This window comes from Triturus cristatus, chromosome 9 (assembly GCF_964204655.1).
Source record: "Triturus cristatus chromosome 9, aTriCri1.1, whole genome shotgun sequence".
NCBI lineage: Eukaryota > Metazoa > Chordata > Amphibia > Caudata > Salamandridae > Triturus > Triturus cristatus.
Genome location: NC_140592.1, coordinates 1,192,726,054 through 1,192,743,827, shown reverse-complemented (window position 1 = coordinate 1,192,743,827; position 17,774 = coordinate 1,192,726,054). Strand labels below are relative to the sequence as shown.

Below are 17,774 nucleotides of genomic sequence, written 5' to 3'. Positions count from 1 at the left end.
GTGTGTGGCAGCCCGGGATGAGACAGCTTCCCGAGCACACACACAGCCGCACCCGAGCACTTCACAGGTCTTTAAAAGACCCTTTGCATGTTACTGAGGCCTTGCTGTTGTTTCACCCCTTCTAAGAGCCCCTGCAGCTCCACTCTGCCTATTGCTTAAAGATTCAGCACCCCCCCCAAAAAAATCTTGTCCCCCCCCCCCCCCCCCCCCCCGAATTTTGGCTCTAGTTGCGCCTCTGGTTGCAGGTCTTTATGCACCAGTTGGGGGCCCCCTTGCTCCCTCGACAGACTGTCTTCCCACAGGGTCGTCACACTATGCCAACCATGCACAACAAATTGGGTAATCCTCACCTGACCACAATGAAAGAGCTTTGACCCTCCACAGTGTATGAAGCGCTATACAAGTTACAACTACTACAGGCAATGCCAAACTTTGGATTAAGTCATCAGGGGGGGGGATCAAATTTACGAGCCACAGCTGGTGAGTTTGGATGTGGGGAACCAAGTTGGAGTCCCGGTGCCTGCTTAACATCTTGTGATTCTGGGCAAATCACTTAATCTCCTCGTGCCTAAACAAAAGTCTGCTCCCCCCCCCCTCCCCCTCCATTGTTACAAAAGACGGTGGGGTTGGGGTGTAAAATTACAGACCCACACCTGAGTGCTGCAGGAAGGCCGGTCTGATCCCTATCTCGACCTGCCAGGTCCGTCTGCTTTGGGGTCTGAGTCACCAGACGGCCCTCTCTCTCAGCCTGACCCGCTGAAGCATGCGATGACAGGGCAGGGGGGAATGCAGTCTCAGCCGGGGCTCTCCCAGGTCTCCCCGGGGCTGGCCTCGGCTGCAGCCCGCGGGCGCTGTTTGTATACTGTCTCACCGGTGGGAGGGAGGCGTGCGAGGGTGAGGTCACATCGCTGGTGAGGGAGGGGTGTAGCAGGGCCAGGCAGGCCCAGGCTTTAAAACTCCTGCAGCCTGGAGGCAGCCGGCAGCTCACACTCAGAGGGTGCAGTACTCGAGGACAGACAGACCTCTCCACACCGACTGCAGCATGGAGGAGGAAAACGTCACACTAAAGGAAGGGTTTTTGGTGAAGAGGGTAAGTCGCCATCAATATTTATAAATTGATCTGTATTTGTCTCCTTCTCTTTCTTATTTTTCTTGCTTTCTATCTATTCTTTGAGTGTAGCTACAATGTATTCCTCTCGTGTTCCTCCCTTGCGTTCTCATATCTTTCAGTCTCTAGCTGCCTCTTTTGCCTCTCCGTCTGTCGCTTTTCTTTTTTCATAGTAGTAGAGAGTGAGTTGGGCACTGTGGAACAGAGTTACCAGTGACACTACATGGTGTGCACTACATGTTGTAGTCAGGCGCGGTGCGTCCATTGTAGTGTGTTCAGTGCATGCGGTTCCACCCTTTCTTTGATGTGCTCTTTCGTGTAACTCCTGGTCTCCACCCAGACTTCTGATCCGGTGCTCTGGGACCACTGCTGAAGAGTGCACGCACCCCTGCTGGAGAGTGCACGCACCCCCGCTGAAGAGTGCACGCACCCCTGCTGGAGAGTGCACGCACCCCTGTGTATGCTTGCCCTTGGGTGCTGACCGTTCTAGGGCCCGAAGGGTGGGTCATGGGTTATGGAATGGTCTGGACGGAGGGTGACGGTTGAGGAAGGGAATGTTGCGGCAGTGACAACTGTTCGCTGGTAGCTGCCGTTGCCCCATATCGGTGATGCATAAATACATCTTATTTTTGGCACTCCGGTCTACGACGGATTTTCCACCCCCTACAACATTGGCGACGAGGATGTCTCCCCTGCTGAATGTACCACCATGGTATATCCGAATCACTCTGGTATAACTAGCTGTCTCTTGCCCCCCTTCCAGTTTATTTTCATACTTTCACATTTAATTTCTTTGTAACACTTTGCTCCTCTTGGTACTTGATTTATAATGAATTCTTATTTATTTTGATTGTTTATGGACTTTAAGTATATATAGACACACACGCCAATGGAGAGAGCATGTTCTGGCACAAGCAGTACAGTTTGCGAGCACAAGTTACTCCCAGTAGCAGGCACTGTGTGCCTGCAGCTGGCTTGTCAGGCAGGAATGTGTCAGGGACGGGATGACTGGCGCTGAAAGGTCGCTTTCAGCGGAGGTGAACCGGATACTGTAATTACTCCGGTAGTGAGGGACAGAGCACAATAGACTCACACACAGCAAGGAAGCGGGGAGCAAGCTTCGCCCACACATCTCTCTCTGCCAACGCTGCTCAGGCCTTGCCTACTGTGCCTTTATTTTACTGAGTTGAACCAGGTGGGGCTAGACTATATGGAGAGTGGGTGAAGTACTAACAAGTTGAAATACCGGGAAGGCTGGGGCAGAGAGAAGGACATGTCCAAAATGTGGAGACTTACCTACTGGCTTGTTAGGCTAGAAGGCCAGTAGGATTGAGGTTGAACTAGTCACATTTCAGAAAAGGGTAGCGGTGGGCTGTGCTGCCTCTGAGAACACGTCTCATCTGAACGGGAACAAACACAACCCCGGCTTGGGCATAGTTGGGGTCTTATCGGTGAAGTTATCAAAGTGCAGTGAACGAAGGGTGGCACACAAACACCTCTGATCACTTTATGACTTCCTCACCAGTGGGGAAGCTAGAACTGGCTATATAGTGCTAAACTGTGCCACTTGATCTTAAAACTGGCATCTTTGTTGATTTAACTACCTGTCCACAAGCTACCCTAGTGCCTAGAAGGCCCCGCAAGAAGGAAATTGGGCCAAGAGGCTGTGATCCTTAGTAGAAAGGTGGAAAATACGAGGTTGCCGGATCTTGGAAGAGTGCAGAAGATGAGATTTCCAAGACCAGGAAGGATAGTTTCAAGGCACTGTGTCAGCTGGATACGGGAGAAGATGAGTGCTACATTGCTGGTTGATAGTGTGTCAATGAGCAATAGTAGCCAAAAGTCAAGAGTTAAAGACTTTTCAAAGTCCCAGAATTTTTGGGTTGCCCAATATTCTACACAACAGCCTTCTGGTTTAAAGAAACCCCACAAAAATGCAAGTTTAACTTTTTCAACACCCACCTCCTGCTCTGTGTATTTGGTTTCATGGCACCTTGTTGAGACAACTGCAACAGATTGGGCTTCACAGAAACAACCTACATTCCATGGTAGCTTTAGTGACCAGCCCAAGGGCGCACTTAAAGGAGAGTATGGCTATCAGGGTCCAAGCAGGCATGAGTTCATTTTTCACCTTGTTACCTGCCTCTAGAGCAGACTTCATTTGGGTTCCGTAGCCTTGAATGGTTACCTCCATTATTACCCTTTTTAAAAGGGTTGAACATGAATTTTGTGTTGCCATCTTCCCACTATTTTATATAATTTTTATTATTAACTACCTATTTTTTCAGAGGAGTCTGTCTGAGTTTTTCTGTACTTTCAGCTTAATAGCATTGTCTAATTTTGCCTCCTCCAATGCCTCTCAAGGAATTTAAGCTTTAAATCAGGTCTGCTCTGCCTCTGGTGGCGGTAAAGTGTATTTCAGGAGTCGCCTTCTCCTTTGACTGAAAACCTCTGGATTTCAATGCTGCCGAGCAGAGATAATTACTACTATAGAGATTATAGCAAGGGTAGATTCACTATTCTTAAATCCACATCTATGTACCTTGACAATATATATGGAGTTAAGAAGAATAGGAACTCTAGACTTGCATGCACATTGAACATGCTGGTATTTGTACTCGCCCCATTTTCCAAAAGTACAGCCAGGCCATGTCATGTCATGTTATGTTATATAGATTTATAAAGCGCACTGTTACCCGAGGGTGTCTTGGCGCTGTCAGACCCCGCCTGTTTTTAGATCGCATCTCTCGCCCCACGGTGCTCAGCCTCCATGTCCCTGCTTCTCCCTTGGTATGTGCGGAATGCTTAAACAGCTGTCTGGAATGTCTGTGGAGCCGAATGCTGACTGTACGTTAGTTATAAACTGTGAGAGACTCAGTGGTGAGCTGGTTGTGCATCTCATCTATGAGTTAATGGACGTCATGGGGTTAGTCTGGGCTGTTCTGTGTTCTTTTACTAGAGAAGGTCTCCATTTTGGGTCAGCAGAGGCCTCTCTCCACTGAGGTAATGGGTGGGCAGACACTTCCTGTCAGGTTCAGTTGTAGGGGGCTGACCCTCTACCTAGATGTCAACTGTGTGGTGAGCATGCTTGGTAATACCTGACGGAGACGGGTGTAGAAAGGGAAAAAAGCCCCAGAGGATTGCTTTTGTGCTGGCAGGTGTCCTGCACAACCTCCTGGCTGTAACGCAGGCACCCTTGTACCATGGTTCAAGAGTGCCCGCGTTGGAGCTAGGCTGCACCCGGTGCACCGGTGCAGGGAGAGAGCAGGAATGCTACACATCTTAGTAGATACAACGCATTTATGCCCTCACCCTGTCCCGCAATGCAGTGCAGCAAGTTGACTTGCTGTGTTGTTTTGCACGACTTGTTTGTAGATCTGCCTCACAGAGTATATTTTTTGTAGAATCCTGTTGTACGTGTTAGAGTCTGTAAGGACTCATTTTAAGGGAAACTCCTTTGGAGGGTGGGTGTCCCATAACCTCAAGAGAGTGTTGTGTAGCACAGACATTCATCTTTCGGAGGTGTCTGCATCACCCATGACAAACACTTTCATCAAATCTGGAGTTCGGACAGTAAATTCTCCTCCATGGGTGAATTGCTGCCTCTCCTCTGATTTCTACGGGAAGTAATAAGGAGGCATGGATAGAGGGGCACAAAAGGGGGTGGTGATGGACGGAGCATCAGAACCCGTCAAACACTCACACCCAGTCAACAGATCTGGGTTTCATCCATCACCGTTCTTTAGCCCACTCTGCCACCCCAGTTCAGACATGGCCATATGCAAATCAGTCTGACCCTGTGCCTCATGGGAACTTTCCGGCCCGAACTGCCAAGCCATGCCTTCCCTGGACCGGAAACAAGCTTCCTAGGACCGGTTTCTGGCATTTCAGCCGTCTTCAGCCAGGCTTGCTTGAATCCAGTGGCAAAGTGAGCAAGGGACTCACGTCTGAGCATACCCTGCCAACTCATGGCGAACAAAGCGGTAAAAAAGGATAGAGGGGTACAATACCGGTACGGGGTCTTTAAATGAGAACATGCCTCATTCAGGTGACTTTATTGTTTAACTGCTCACTGGGGAGGTGTCAGAAAGCCAGAAGTCTTTGCACAATCACACCTGTTTGCTCTGGGTGGAGAAATCTAATAACTAAGAAGGTTGTGTGAGGGCAGTGTGATATCACTCCTGGAAGAAAGAAAGGGCTGTTCCCACCTACTCTTGATACACACACACACACTCACACACACACACAGAGTATCCTCACAAACACACACACTTTCATATATACATAGAAACACACTCACACCCATCCTATAAATTCAGAAACACACCGCAGACAGTCCTATGCATTGACACATACACAAGCAAAACATATATGTACTCATGCTTACCCACACATGCACTACCACAGGAACTATAAGTTTACTCACACCCACACATAAGCACCACAATGCATGCAAGCATTCGTGCATTTTGATATCTACTTGATGCCCTACTTTTCCTACAAATTGTTACCGGTTCCATTCGTGGGTGGCTTGCAGGCGACAGGCAGCACACCTCCTAGAGATGGGTGCTACAATTCTATTACCAGATCTGATTGACTGGGTTGAGGATAGTGGCATCTTCCCTGAAACGCCAATGGGCTGTCGTAAGAGTTACTTTGTTTTACATAATTCGATGGCCTTACCAGTTATTGGCAGCTGGGCGCCACCAATCCTTGGCACATTAGTCGACTTTCCAAAGGCCTTCAGTTCTGTTGACTGATCCCTGCTATGGCACGAGATGCTGAGGATTTGTGAGTCCGAATTGTATTCCAACCCTAAGGCCATTGTGAGATCACAAGAAATACATTTACCAAGACCAATGAGCAGTCAGGAGGGTGCCAGGGATGTGTCTTGACTCCCTGTCATTTCAATATCTTCCCCGTAACATCTCCTTGGTCGTTGCTCATATAAACCCTCCTGGACTCGGTGGACAGTGCATTTGAGCTCTCTGTTATGCCGATGATGTTATGTTGCTTGAACACATGTATTTATCCTTCAGCACACGCTTAATGCCTTTTCAGTGCACTGACCAATGATGAATTTGAGAAAAAAAAGAAATTCAATCATTTGGCAAGTCAAACTTTAGGTCCTTTCAGCGCTTGAACGATAGCTCGAGCAGTATCCACCGTTTGATATGTGGGGATATTTATTAAAATAAAGTTAACTGGAAACCCTTCATAAAATCATTAAGCAATCAAAAAGCAACTACACCCAGCTTCATCATTTACAAAGCCATCACGACCGGCAACCCCCACTTATCTTGCAGACAAGCTCCCCATCCCTGGTGGTTCTCAGCACAACCACAACCAGGACTCCATCAGCCTGGAGACAAGTGTAAAGAAGCAAAAAAAACAAGGTAGCTCGCCTTTTACATTGACGTACCCATGTTGTTGAACAACATCCATGACTCCATGAGGATCACGGCTGCTCCAATTTAGGAAAGAGTTGAAGACCCACCTTGTAAGATCCCAGTAATAGTCCCGTTCTGCCCCAGAGCCCAGCTGTCTCTCCTACCGCTCATTGATGGTATGCCTGTCTCTGACCGTGTGCAGCGCTGTGCTGCCTTGCCGCTAGGTTCATACGATACAGACACTACATACATACACACGCTGTCAGCTTTCCCATTGATTCCACTGGGCCAATTTGAAAACATTTCTAGGATTGATAATGGGTCACATTCAAAATGGTAATGGCGTTTAAACATGAAACAGTATGCTGGTGTTTTTCAACTGTTCATGCATCACCTGGCTGCTCTTCGTCTTGGCTTTGTTGTGAGCTTTAAGGTCTCGCCTGACACAGCGCATGCGCTGGTCTGGCGAGACTTATTGAGAGGGCTCCAAAAAGTGCTACCAGAGCTACAGTGCATATGCGCGGGCGCGCACGCCGCGCTTGACCGCGATTACTTTCACTTTCACGTCGCTTTGATGTTTGATCGTGATCGTTTTCACTTTCGTGGCCGCACGGCCACTTGGCATAGCCAATAGGTCTCACTTTTGGGACCTTATAAGTCTTTAGTTATGCAACTGTTGCATGGCTAAACACTTATAAGGTCCCAAAGGCGAGACCTATTGGCTATGCCTATGCTTGTTTAATATCTAACAGTGGTTGGGTTTTTCTTTGCTGCCCTGCCAAATATTTACAACAAATCCTCCTATTTTATGATACGTTTCTTTATACAGATGTGCATCCGTTATTGAGTTTCTTGACATTAGATCAGCAAATGAAGAAATTGTCAGCATGGTTCTTTATTTTGTCATTTTTTTGTCACTGACAGAGACTTTAACTCATTTATTTGTAAAATGCAACCACAAATATTTACTCAAATTACTGACAATTTTGGAATAATTACCGCCTGATACTGTTGCACTCGCTCGTTTGAATTCTGCGATTTGTGAGATGCTCAGTGTATTGTCTGTTTTTTCCATACAATTTGAAAACCGTTTAGCTTCCTAATAATCTTTAATTTAATCATACATTGATTCATAATTAGCGTTGACATTTTGTGATTTTGTTTACTAGTATATTGATAATGTGATCATTTTCCCTATATTTAAGGTTTTCTATTAACCAATGAAAAAGATGGCCCCTGCATAGTGCCTAATACAAGCGCAATAATTCATTAATTCATCTATTCATTCACACTGGTACACTTATGCATAAGCGTACTTCAAGGCACGTGCATACACTTTGGCACATAGTGACACACGTCTTACCCGTAGATGCCATCTATTGTGTCTCATTCCGAAGGTCACCTTTTCGTATTGTGTCTGGCATTAGTGGCCCATCTGAAGTGTTGTTCCCACTCCTTGAGGCCACATCAGGTATTTTGTTTCAGGTTCTAGGGTTCACATCTGCAGTTTGCATCCAATTCACAAGGTCACCTGTCATGTTCTGGGAGGGTTGGACTATAATGCGCTCAGGCAGTACCCGATGGGCTGGTCTGACAGATCAGTGTGTGAGTCGGTTATTTAGCAGTTGTGGGCCGGTTTTACGGCCAGGTGGGCTGGTTTTTACAGTTGATTTCCCCAATATTACCACTGTTTTAGCCATCTGCATCACTAATGGGGGCCGCTTTTGTTTTGGTTCTTTGACCTATTTTTAGTCTGAGTCCGACCCTGGCGGTGGGCTATGTGAAGGGTTATGAGAAGTAATATTCCAAGTGCCTGAAGCCATGCATGAGAGGTGAATGGATGGATGATGAGCAAAAGGGTTTGAAGTGGAGGGATGGTGGGTGTTGAATCGATGGTAAAAGGGATGTAAGTGGACTGTGGGCAGTGACTGGATGGATGGTGAATGGATGCTCAGTGGTTTATAAATGGATATTGGATGGTGATTAGTAGATGGCTTGTGAATGGTGAATGAACAGTAAATGGTGAATGATTTGTAAATGGTGCAAGGTTGTTGAATGGTGAGTGGGTGGTGAACGGATGGTCAAAAGGATGGTGAATGGCAAATGGATGGTAAAAAGAGATTCAGTGGTGACTGCATGGTAAGTATTGATTGGTGAATGGCTGATAAATGTCAAATGGATGAATTGCTAGACCAGACGGAAAGGAGGTGGCTCCCAATAACATCTTCCAGCATGGCACCCACCTAGGGACACTGGATGAGAAAGGGTAGATTTTGGGGCCTAATTTAGACTTTGGCAGACAGGGTACTTGCGAAAAAGTATCCTACCCACCACACCTCGGCCTGCCCGCCTCAGTTAGAGATGGGTGGAGCATAATATTTCATCAAGGGAGCCCCCTCCGATACTTCCTCCAATGGTCCGGTGGAATAGGGGCCATCGGAGGAAGGACATTTCACCGGCCACCCTGCTTAAGGGGACAGTGTAATGCCTTGTTTTTTCTGTCCATCAGTGCCAGATAGGAGAAAACCCCCAGGGACTGCGGGCCATTAATCTCTTGCCAAAACTGACAGCTCCACCAAACTTTTAGTAAATTGAAATGAGCCACTGTGATGGCAGACAGAATCTGAGAAGGAGGTAGGGAGACAAAAGAGACAGAGATAAGGAAGTAGATCTGTTATAGAGAGAAAAGTGACTTTCCCAGGGGGCACCTTGGAAGATGGGGCTTGGGAAGTTGCCCACTTCCCATGGCTTAAAATGTCTGTCACCAAACGTTAAATTAGGCCCTAAGTTACTTCAGTCAGTCTGCAGAGGGTTACTTAAGTGACGCCTCACCACAATCCTTAAGCTACAGGCTGCTGTGACGTTTTTTGAGGCCGTCCAGTGGCAGAAGCAGCCAGGACCTTCTGGCCCATTTACAACAGGCTGTGAGTGTAATAAAAGAATCTTTATGCCATGAGTTTACCAGCGTGTGCACTATTTGTGCTTTTGAAAGCCAAAGGAGGTAGATACCACAATCTGCCCACTCTGCATAGTCTTTCTTGGTCTGTTCACAATACTCTTCACTGTTGTGCCATTAATGAATTAAGTAAAATAACACGTACTCAAGATGTATAATAACACATATTGAAGATGTATAATAACACATACTCAAGATGTATAATAACACATACTCAAGATGTATAATAATACAGACTCAAGATGTATAATAACACATACTCAAGATGTATAATAACACAGACTCAAGATGTATAACAAATACTCAAGATGTGTAATAACACATAATCAAGATGTATAATAACACATATTGAAGATGTATAATAACACATACTCAAGATGTATAATAACACATACTCAAGATGTATAATAATACAGACTCAAGATGTATAATAACACATACTCAAGATGTATAATAACACAGACTCAAGATGTATAACAAATACTCAAGATGTGTAATAACACATAATCAAGATGTATAATAACACATACTCAAGATGTATAGTAACGCATACTCAAGATGTATAATAATGCATACTCAAATGTAGAATAACACAAACTAAAGATGCATAATAACACATTCTCAAGATGTATAATAATACAGGCTCAAGAGGTATAATAACACATCCTCAAGATGTGTATTAACACATACTGAAATGTATAATAACACATACTCAAGATGTATCATAAAACAGACTCAAGATGTATAATAACACATACTCAGGATGTATAATAATACACACTCAAGATGTATAATAACACATACTCATGATGTATAATAACATACTCAAATGTATAATAACACATAATCAAGATGTATAATAATACAGACTCAAGATGCATAACACATACTCAAGATGTATAATAACACAGACTCAAGATGTATAATAACAATTACTCAAGATGTATAATAACACATACTCAAATGTGGAATAACACATACTCAAGATGTATAATAACACATACTCAAGATGTATAATGATACATACTCAAGATGTATAATAACACATACTCAAGATGTATAATGATACAGACTCAAGATGTATAATAACACATCCCCAGGATGTGTATTAACACATACTCAAATGTATAATTACACTAACTCAAGATGGAGCCTCTGGGGATGGAGTAGAACCCTCGGACCAATCACAGAAAGTATTAGCTGTTGGTGACTGTGAGGGAACCTACATGTGTTTTTTTCTTGGCCCTCTTCTTTGCCAGCTGTTGGTTGTGTAAGATATGCAGGTTTCTTAAAAGTACATTCCGCTTTTGAGTGATGTATCACAGGCCCCAACATCTTCTGCCCTGCCGCTCCCATGGAAACAAGCAGAACAGGCTGTCCCTTGGGAAGGTCAGGGGTGGTGGGAGGTAATGGAGACTGGTGGTAATGTCTCCATCACCCCCCCCCCCCCCTTCTCCACGCTCAATGTCTACAGCAGTGAATTACGCACGCTGAGCAGCCCCAGCGTGGCAGCTGCTGATAGCTGTGATCCTCAGCAGTCTTCTATGTTTTCAGCGATCTAAGGAATTTCAGGGTTGGGCCACACAGGGAGCGGCCCCTCCAGGATACACAGGACGGCGCTGAGCGTGCAGCGCCCCGGGGCTCGCATCTCTGCGGCTCCTCGGGTTATGAAGTCCTCGTGGTAGAATCATGACGTCACGCAGGAAGTGCCTCCGACCCGCCAGGTGATTCAGAGGGCAGAGCTTACCCGTTCTTCTGAGGAAAACAACAAACGACGTCACTCGAGGCGGATGTGTGGCCTCAACTACAGCACACAGGGCTGGGAACCGCAGTAACCACAGGCAGGGCACCCCAAACCTAACGTAGCAGAACTCTGCGGCAGCTCATCGACTTCAACCCACTGACTACCCCAGTTTTCACCCGGTCAGTTTCATACAGTGCCATGTATGTAAAGTTACGAACCTATAGCGCCACCTCTTACTAGACTTTATGAAGAAACTTATCAAACAGAAGCCAAAATAGACTGATGGGTTAACTGGGGGTGTTCTTGGGGGTGTAGGAGGGCCCCAACCCTTCAAGGAGGCCCCCATTCAGTCCAAACCTACCGAATATCTGTGAAAAATGGGAGCCTTGGGGCCCCTTGTCATATCCTGCAGGGGGCCCCATCTTTTTGTGTTACCCACTGGGTGTTCTGTTGAAAGCTTGTTGTAGGGCTGCTGGTATTGGTATTAGCAACAATAATTAAGCCCTTATTACACGTGGCCCGGTGTATGGTCCACTATATATATATATATATATACCTAATGAGAAGTTTTCACCCGATAACATGGAATAACAGGCATATTTTAGTGCCTACTGCGCCAAAATCGGCATGTACCTATAAATCCAGAGCATTTTTGATCTACCAACCTTTATCAGAGTGAGACTCTGGGTGTGAGTTACCAGCTGGTACAATCAGAATCGAGCAGTGCAATGTCTTCCACGAAAATCTCCACTCGACCCAGAATCCCACTTTTAAGTTGTAGCACTTACATAGTTCTCATAGAAGTAGGACAAGTAGTAGTAGTAGTTGTGGTATATATTGTAAAACCATTACTATTATTGAGTAAAGTAGTACCAGTATTATGAGTGAATGAAGCAGTTGTAGGGCTGCTGGTAGACGTAGTATTACCATGTAGAAGGACTTATATATGAGATAAGGGATAACGTACCCCCTACCATACGTTATAAGAAAATTGCAAGTCACTGAGTAGTTCAATAACCATATAGAAGAAAGAGGCCTAAGGCTGAGTTCCTTTATAAGTTTATGGAACTCCATGGTGATTTGCAACATCCTTATCATGTACAGTAAGGGGGTAATTTATCCCATATAATACTTGGTCACACCATCACCTTTCCTACAAGCCACTTAAAACCTTGTTGCGTAGCTTTAGCATATGAAAGAGAGCGCATGTTTGCAAATATGAAGAGATAAAATAGAATCTATAATGCAAAATTAAACACACCAAAAACCTGTTGGATAGGTATTGCGAAAAGATATTTGAAACAGTTCAATTAAGCCAGTTTTTTTTTTGTTTTGTTTTTTAAATGCTGCAGTCGCTCGGAATGTGTAGAAGCATGCAAAATTATTCTAACTGTTTTATAATTATCAAAAGAGTACCAAAAATAAACATGTTCTTTCTGCTTGAGTAGAAGAAAGAAATTAAACTTTTTATTGTGTTCCTTTAAGCAGCTGCTCTGTGACCTGACTTCCGCCGTGGCTGCGGGCTTTGGCAGCAGGCATTGTGGAGTCAGAATTCCGCTGTATATCTTATTACAGTGGAGGTTTGACATCATTTCTTTATGATCAGCGACTGGGTGCGTCACAAGCCGCCGATTATAAAGAAATAAAGAAATTAGAGAAGGTTTTTATACAGAGATTGCAGAATCCCAGGTATTATTAATGAATTAGTAATGGAGCACTGCATAATCCCCCAGCAGTCTTTATATTGAATGAAATGTGATGTATTATTTTAATTTTAGAGAGTAGAACTATATGAATGTTACTTGTCTCTGACATGAACTTTCCAAGCTCGGTCTTTCTGCAACAAACAGTAATTCATTTAGCTTGGAGAGTATGCGTGTACCACTATCCTATAACAGTTCCTCAAAATTGTCTAGAACATTTAGCACAATCGCAATGCAGTTCTTCCTGTTTGATGGCTTGATGGATATAGTGAACGTGCATTTAAAGTCTTTCTCTGTGCTTTCCTCCGTAGGGTCATCTTGTCCACAACTGGAAATCGAGATGGTTCATTCTCCAAAAAGACAAACTTCTCTATTACAAACTCGATGGTGGCCAGAAGCGGGAGTCCGGCCTGAAGGGGCGCATCCTCCTCGATGGATGTTCCATTACGTGTCCTTGCTTGGAATACGAGAACAGACCGGTAGGTGGTAAGATGCACCTGCACGGGGTGTTTTTCATACGCTATTTTCCATACCTCCTGTTCCACCAAGTCCCAATTCACGCCAGCCATGCTTCACCTACAGCCATGAGTCTGCTTCATGGTTTCAAATCATTTCTCAAATGGTATGGAATTTCCAACACACATAGTCAAAGTTTTGGGTCCCATTGTATAGAAAGTAAAAATACTCCTGTGGGAAAGGGGTGTTTGAATAAAAAAAATTGTTGGAGGATATGAGGTTCCCTGACCACCAGCAACCTCTATTGCCTTTTTTATTAGGTGTGATGAGCCAGAGATCAGATTTAGTTTCTAGTAGCGGCTGGCCACTACAATAACTTTAAGCTGGAACCTTCTGCTGCAGAGGCGGTACTTCCTGTGAAGTATCACATCTCTCATTAAAGACTGCCATTACAGGAAGTAGATTTTGAACAGCAGTAAGTGACAGCTAATAGAGAAGATACTGACCATTCCGGATATCAGAACTAAGGGCCCAATGTAGAGATTGGTGGACTTAATACTCCATCACAAACGCAATGGAGTACCCTGTCCATCAAACCTTCGGTCCCCCGCCTCATTTAGATACGGGCAGACCTTACGTTTTCCGATGATGGAGACCTCCATTGCCTCCATCATCCGACGGAGGAAGGACATTAAACCGCCAGCCCTATTCTTTTGAGTTACAGCAATGATTAAGACACAAACATTAAGAGCTTTGTGAGGGGAGAGTGGTACAAATGTGAATTGTGATTTTCCTAAAATATTTTGATTTACTCTGCTTTTATCTCAGAATCGTGGAATAAATTGCAAGGCAGGCTCTCCGCGCAGCCATTGTCAGGACTCCCTTTAACAACCGTTGACTCGTTTTTCAACTCCTTTTTACTGGTTTTCTATAAACACAGCTCGCTATTAAACTGAAGACCAAAACTTCAACGGACTACTTCTTTGAGGCAAGCTCCAGGGAGCATCGCGACGACTGGGCAGCAGCCATCAAGAAGGCTGTCCAGGCTCTTCATCCGGAGAAGGCTGACCCAACGCGAGACATCAAGAGCTCCTTCAGACTACCTACAAACATTAACTTGAAGTAAGGGATATTCTGAATCTTGGAAAGCTCTGTGTAAAGCACATTTCAAAGGTCTAATTCAATCAGTATTGCTGGACGACCCCATTTCGGGGGAAGAGTAAAGAATGTATATTGGTTTAACTTATAAGGTGGTACCAGACAGAGGTTTGTAGTTGATTCTATCACTGCTGTGGTAAGGAATGGACTCTAAGGTAAAAGTGTCCATAGCCCGTGGAGGGTGATGAAGTCTGGGTTGTATCATAGCATGCTGGCTACATCCTGAATAGGAGATATCAACCTTATTGACATGGCGTATTCATCCCAAAATGCACTTCTGTCATTCTGTGTTCACTTAAACCATTTTTGCTAAAATATGATTTGTTTTCCAAAAGTAGGTGATGTGGCCTATATTTCTTTTCCAATGTAGGTGCCTGAAAAGCGCCCCTTTAATACATTTTATAAGAAATAATTAGACTCAGTGTTACTCACTCAACTAAGTCTCATTGTAAGTTAGAGGAAGTTGCACACTTCTTGAAAATCTGGTTGAAAGCAACACCATACACACCTTTGTCCAGTTCAGCTGAGTTAGGCACCAGCTCTTTGAAGTAATAGAGGTTTCTGTGTGCAGGGGTAGACTCAAATTGCTACCACCTTGAAGGAGGGTACCAGTCTGCCAACTGCAGCTTCTCGGAGTGTTAGCAGACTCGAGGGCACAGTAAGCAAAGGCAACAAATGTACTAATAGAAAGGCCTCCTCAATAACAGCCCGCCGGCAGGGTTGCCAATAGGAAAATCCGATTTACAGGGTTAGTCAAAATAAAGGGGGTCCAATGCAAAATATGCTTCAGATCCATGTAGCCCGAGGTATACGCTATTTGCTCAGTGATAAGCACTCCACCCCTCAAGTACCTATCAGCTTTAAGGACGGTTTAGTCCTGGCTCAGTTTTAATGACAGTGGGGTTCTGACCTATTGTTACCGTCTGGACCCACGGTGAGGGACTACCAAGTGATGCTCTGTATGGGCATGCCGGACGAGGACTACAGGGTTTAAAGGAGTTTATGTGGCGCTCCTGGCCAGAAACCTTATAATATGATACGAAGTTTCTAGACAAGGGTGTAACACAGGATGTGGTTCCCTGACTCCCAGCAACTGAGGCATGTGCACCATGGGGACTGTGATGCAATATGACGCTCAGTGCCAAGGGCGTTATTTCTTTTGGCTGGTGCTTGCTGGTAGAATACTGGTGGCGCGTACAGCGCATGCAGTTACACCCTTTATAGGTCTTTCTGTGTGTCTTGAAGGGCTTAGACGCTAATCTAACTGACTCCCATGTAGAGTCATTACCAGAAGTTGAGATGGGCAGACAAGGGCCCCTCTGGCTTCAGGTTCTCACAGACCGGTTGGAGGAGAGTGGTGTTTTGACTTTTCACTAATCAAATAAGGGTAGGTTTGTTTTTCACGGTGAGAGGTAAATTTAGTTTCGAAGTCAAAGATGATATTTAGAGGTTTGGCCTAGCTGACGAGCTGGGGTGTGCCTGAGAACAAGGTGTGCTGATCGAGGAAAGCTGTGAATATATTAAGATCAGGGCCTGACTGGGGAACCAAGAACAACCCTGGCAAAAGGCTCAAACCAGCCCGCTCCCTTCATCCTCATGCAATCTCTCCCTCTCTTTTCACCCATCCATTCTCGCTCTCTCCCTCTCTCTTCTTCCTCTCTGATCATTTTCTCCCTACCTTCACCCTCCCACCACTCCTACCTCTCTCTTGAACCCACCCCACCGCCCCCCACCCCCTGAGCCTGCTGCAATTAACCTCTGGGAACTGGGGAAAGTGAGGCACCAGGGGCAGCTCTGGGCTTTCAAAACCAGCCTCTTCGGCTCCAGCCCACTGGGGAAATGCCTGGTGGTATAAAAGGCCTGTCCGGCACTGATTGAGTTGACTTACAATGGGGTACAGGAATTAACATCTGAGAGGATACAGAGTGGGGATTACGCTAGTGAGTCAAGAGATGTAAGTTCCCTAAGGGGGAGGAAGAGTAAGAATTACCAATAGGGCTCCCGGTTTTATGGTATTTTTTTTTTAACATTTCCTTCTGTAATTATATCTATTTTCGGGCCATCTTATTGCTATTTATCCACATTTATTTTATATTTTGAGAATAAATGGAGCCATAAAATGGTATGTTCCCACATTTGTTTAATTCTTAGATATGCACTAATACGTGGATGTCTTTCACGTTTTAGCCAATTAAGCAGCACATATAAGAAAACACTGCACCCACAGGTGCATATTAGCGTTATACTACAGATGTACGTTAACATATGCCTGTTTTTAAGGAATTCTCTTCCTGTTATATAACTCCTCGAGCTGTCAGTCTGTGCAGCTTTTACCTGCAATTCATGAAAAGACAGCACGGAAAGTTCCTCTCAAGAAGTACAATTTTCAGTATTTTCCTACTTTTAAAAATAAATACAGACAGGAAATACGTTGTTTTCTGTCTGTATTTAGCTGTTAAAATCAGTAAAAACTGAAAACTAGGAGCCTTAATAACCATAGAATCAATTCTTTGCTAGAATACTACTTTGTCCATAACTTTGAATGTACCACAGAAAGGGACATGTCATACAGAAATATCAATAGTTGTGTTTTTAATGTTCACACAGCCAGATTGTTGATGCAATGAATGACGGCAGCAAAGGAATGAAGCCGCTCTCCAAGGTGGAACAAGACAGCACGTACAAAGACAGTTTCTCAGGTAAGCAATACACAGCAACCACAACTGAGACACAATGGGCACCATATACTGTCCAATGGGAGCAGTGTCCGTCCGGGGCAGCAGCGCCTCCTATGCAAAACGCATGTGCCGCTCTCATTTCTGCAGACCATCGCTTGCAATATTGAAGAACGCGGAGGCGGAAGTGCAGTTTGGGGCCTCAGTAGAAAGTGCTCTAAGCCTGTTCTGGCCAGAATTAATGAGTGCCATGAGAAGTGCTAAGAGAAAGCCATATTTTAAGGTTTTTTAATCTATAAAAAGCCACACAAATCAAAAAATGTTTGCATAAATATAATACAAAAGCTGTCACTCATACATTACATTGTGTGGAAATTATGACCTCCTGATCTGGAACTTTAGAAATATTGTTTAAGTGGCAGCTGTCCTGTTTCTTTCCCTCCAATGTCTCCATTGGTTCCTTCTTCACCTTCCTGCCCCGAATGGTGGTCCTGCACATCACTGCGCCTGCTATGTATTTTGAATTAGAGGATTTACCCTTAAATCGAACCCCAAATACTGGCTTCCATTTATTTTGCTATAAA

The 17,774-nt window shown here is 44.7% G+C and overlaps 1 protein-coding gene across 1 annotated transcript in view; it reads left to right on the top strand.

Moving 5' to 3' along the window:
• The first annotated feature begins 872 nt into the window (after positions 1-872).
• The window catches only part of PLEK2 (pleckstrin 2), a 34,796-nt gene continuing 17,894 nt past the window's right edge, over positions 873-17,774 (top strand). The window contains exons 1-4 of the mRNA XM_085627205.1: positions 873-1,090; positions 13,213-13,380; positions 14,298-14,479; positions 17,123-17,214. Of these exons, the coding sequence (XP_085483331.1) occupies positions 1,043-1,090; positions 13,213-13,380; positions 14,298-14,479; positions 17,123-17,214 (490 nt within the window). The 5' untranslated portion in view covers positions 873-1,042. The remainder of the gene's footprint in view (positions 1,091-13,212; positions 13,381-14,297; positions 14,480-17,122; positions 17,215-17,774) is intronic.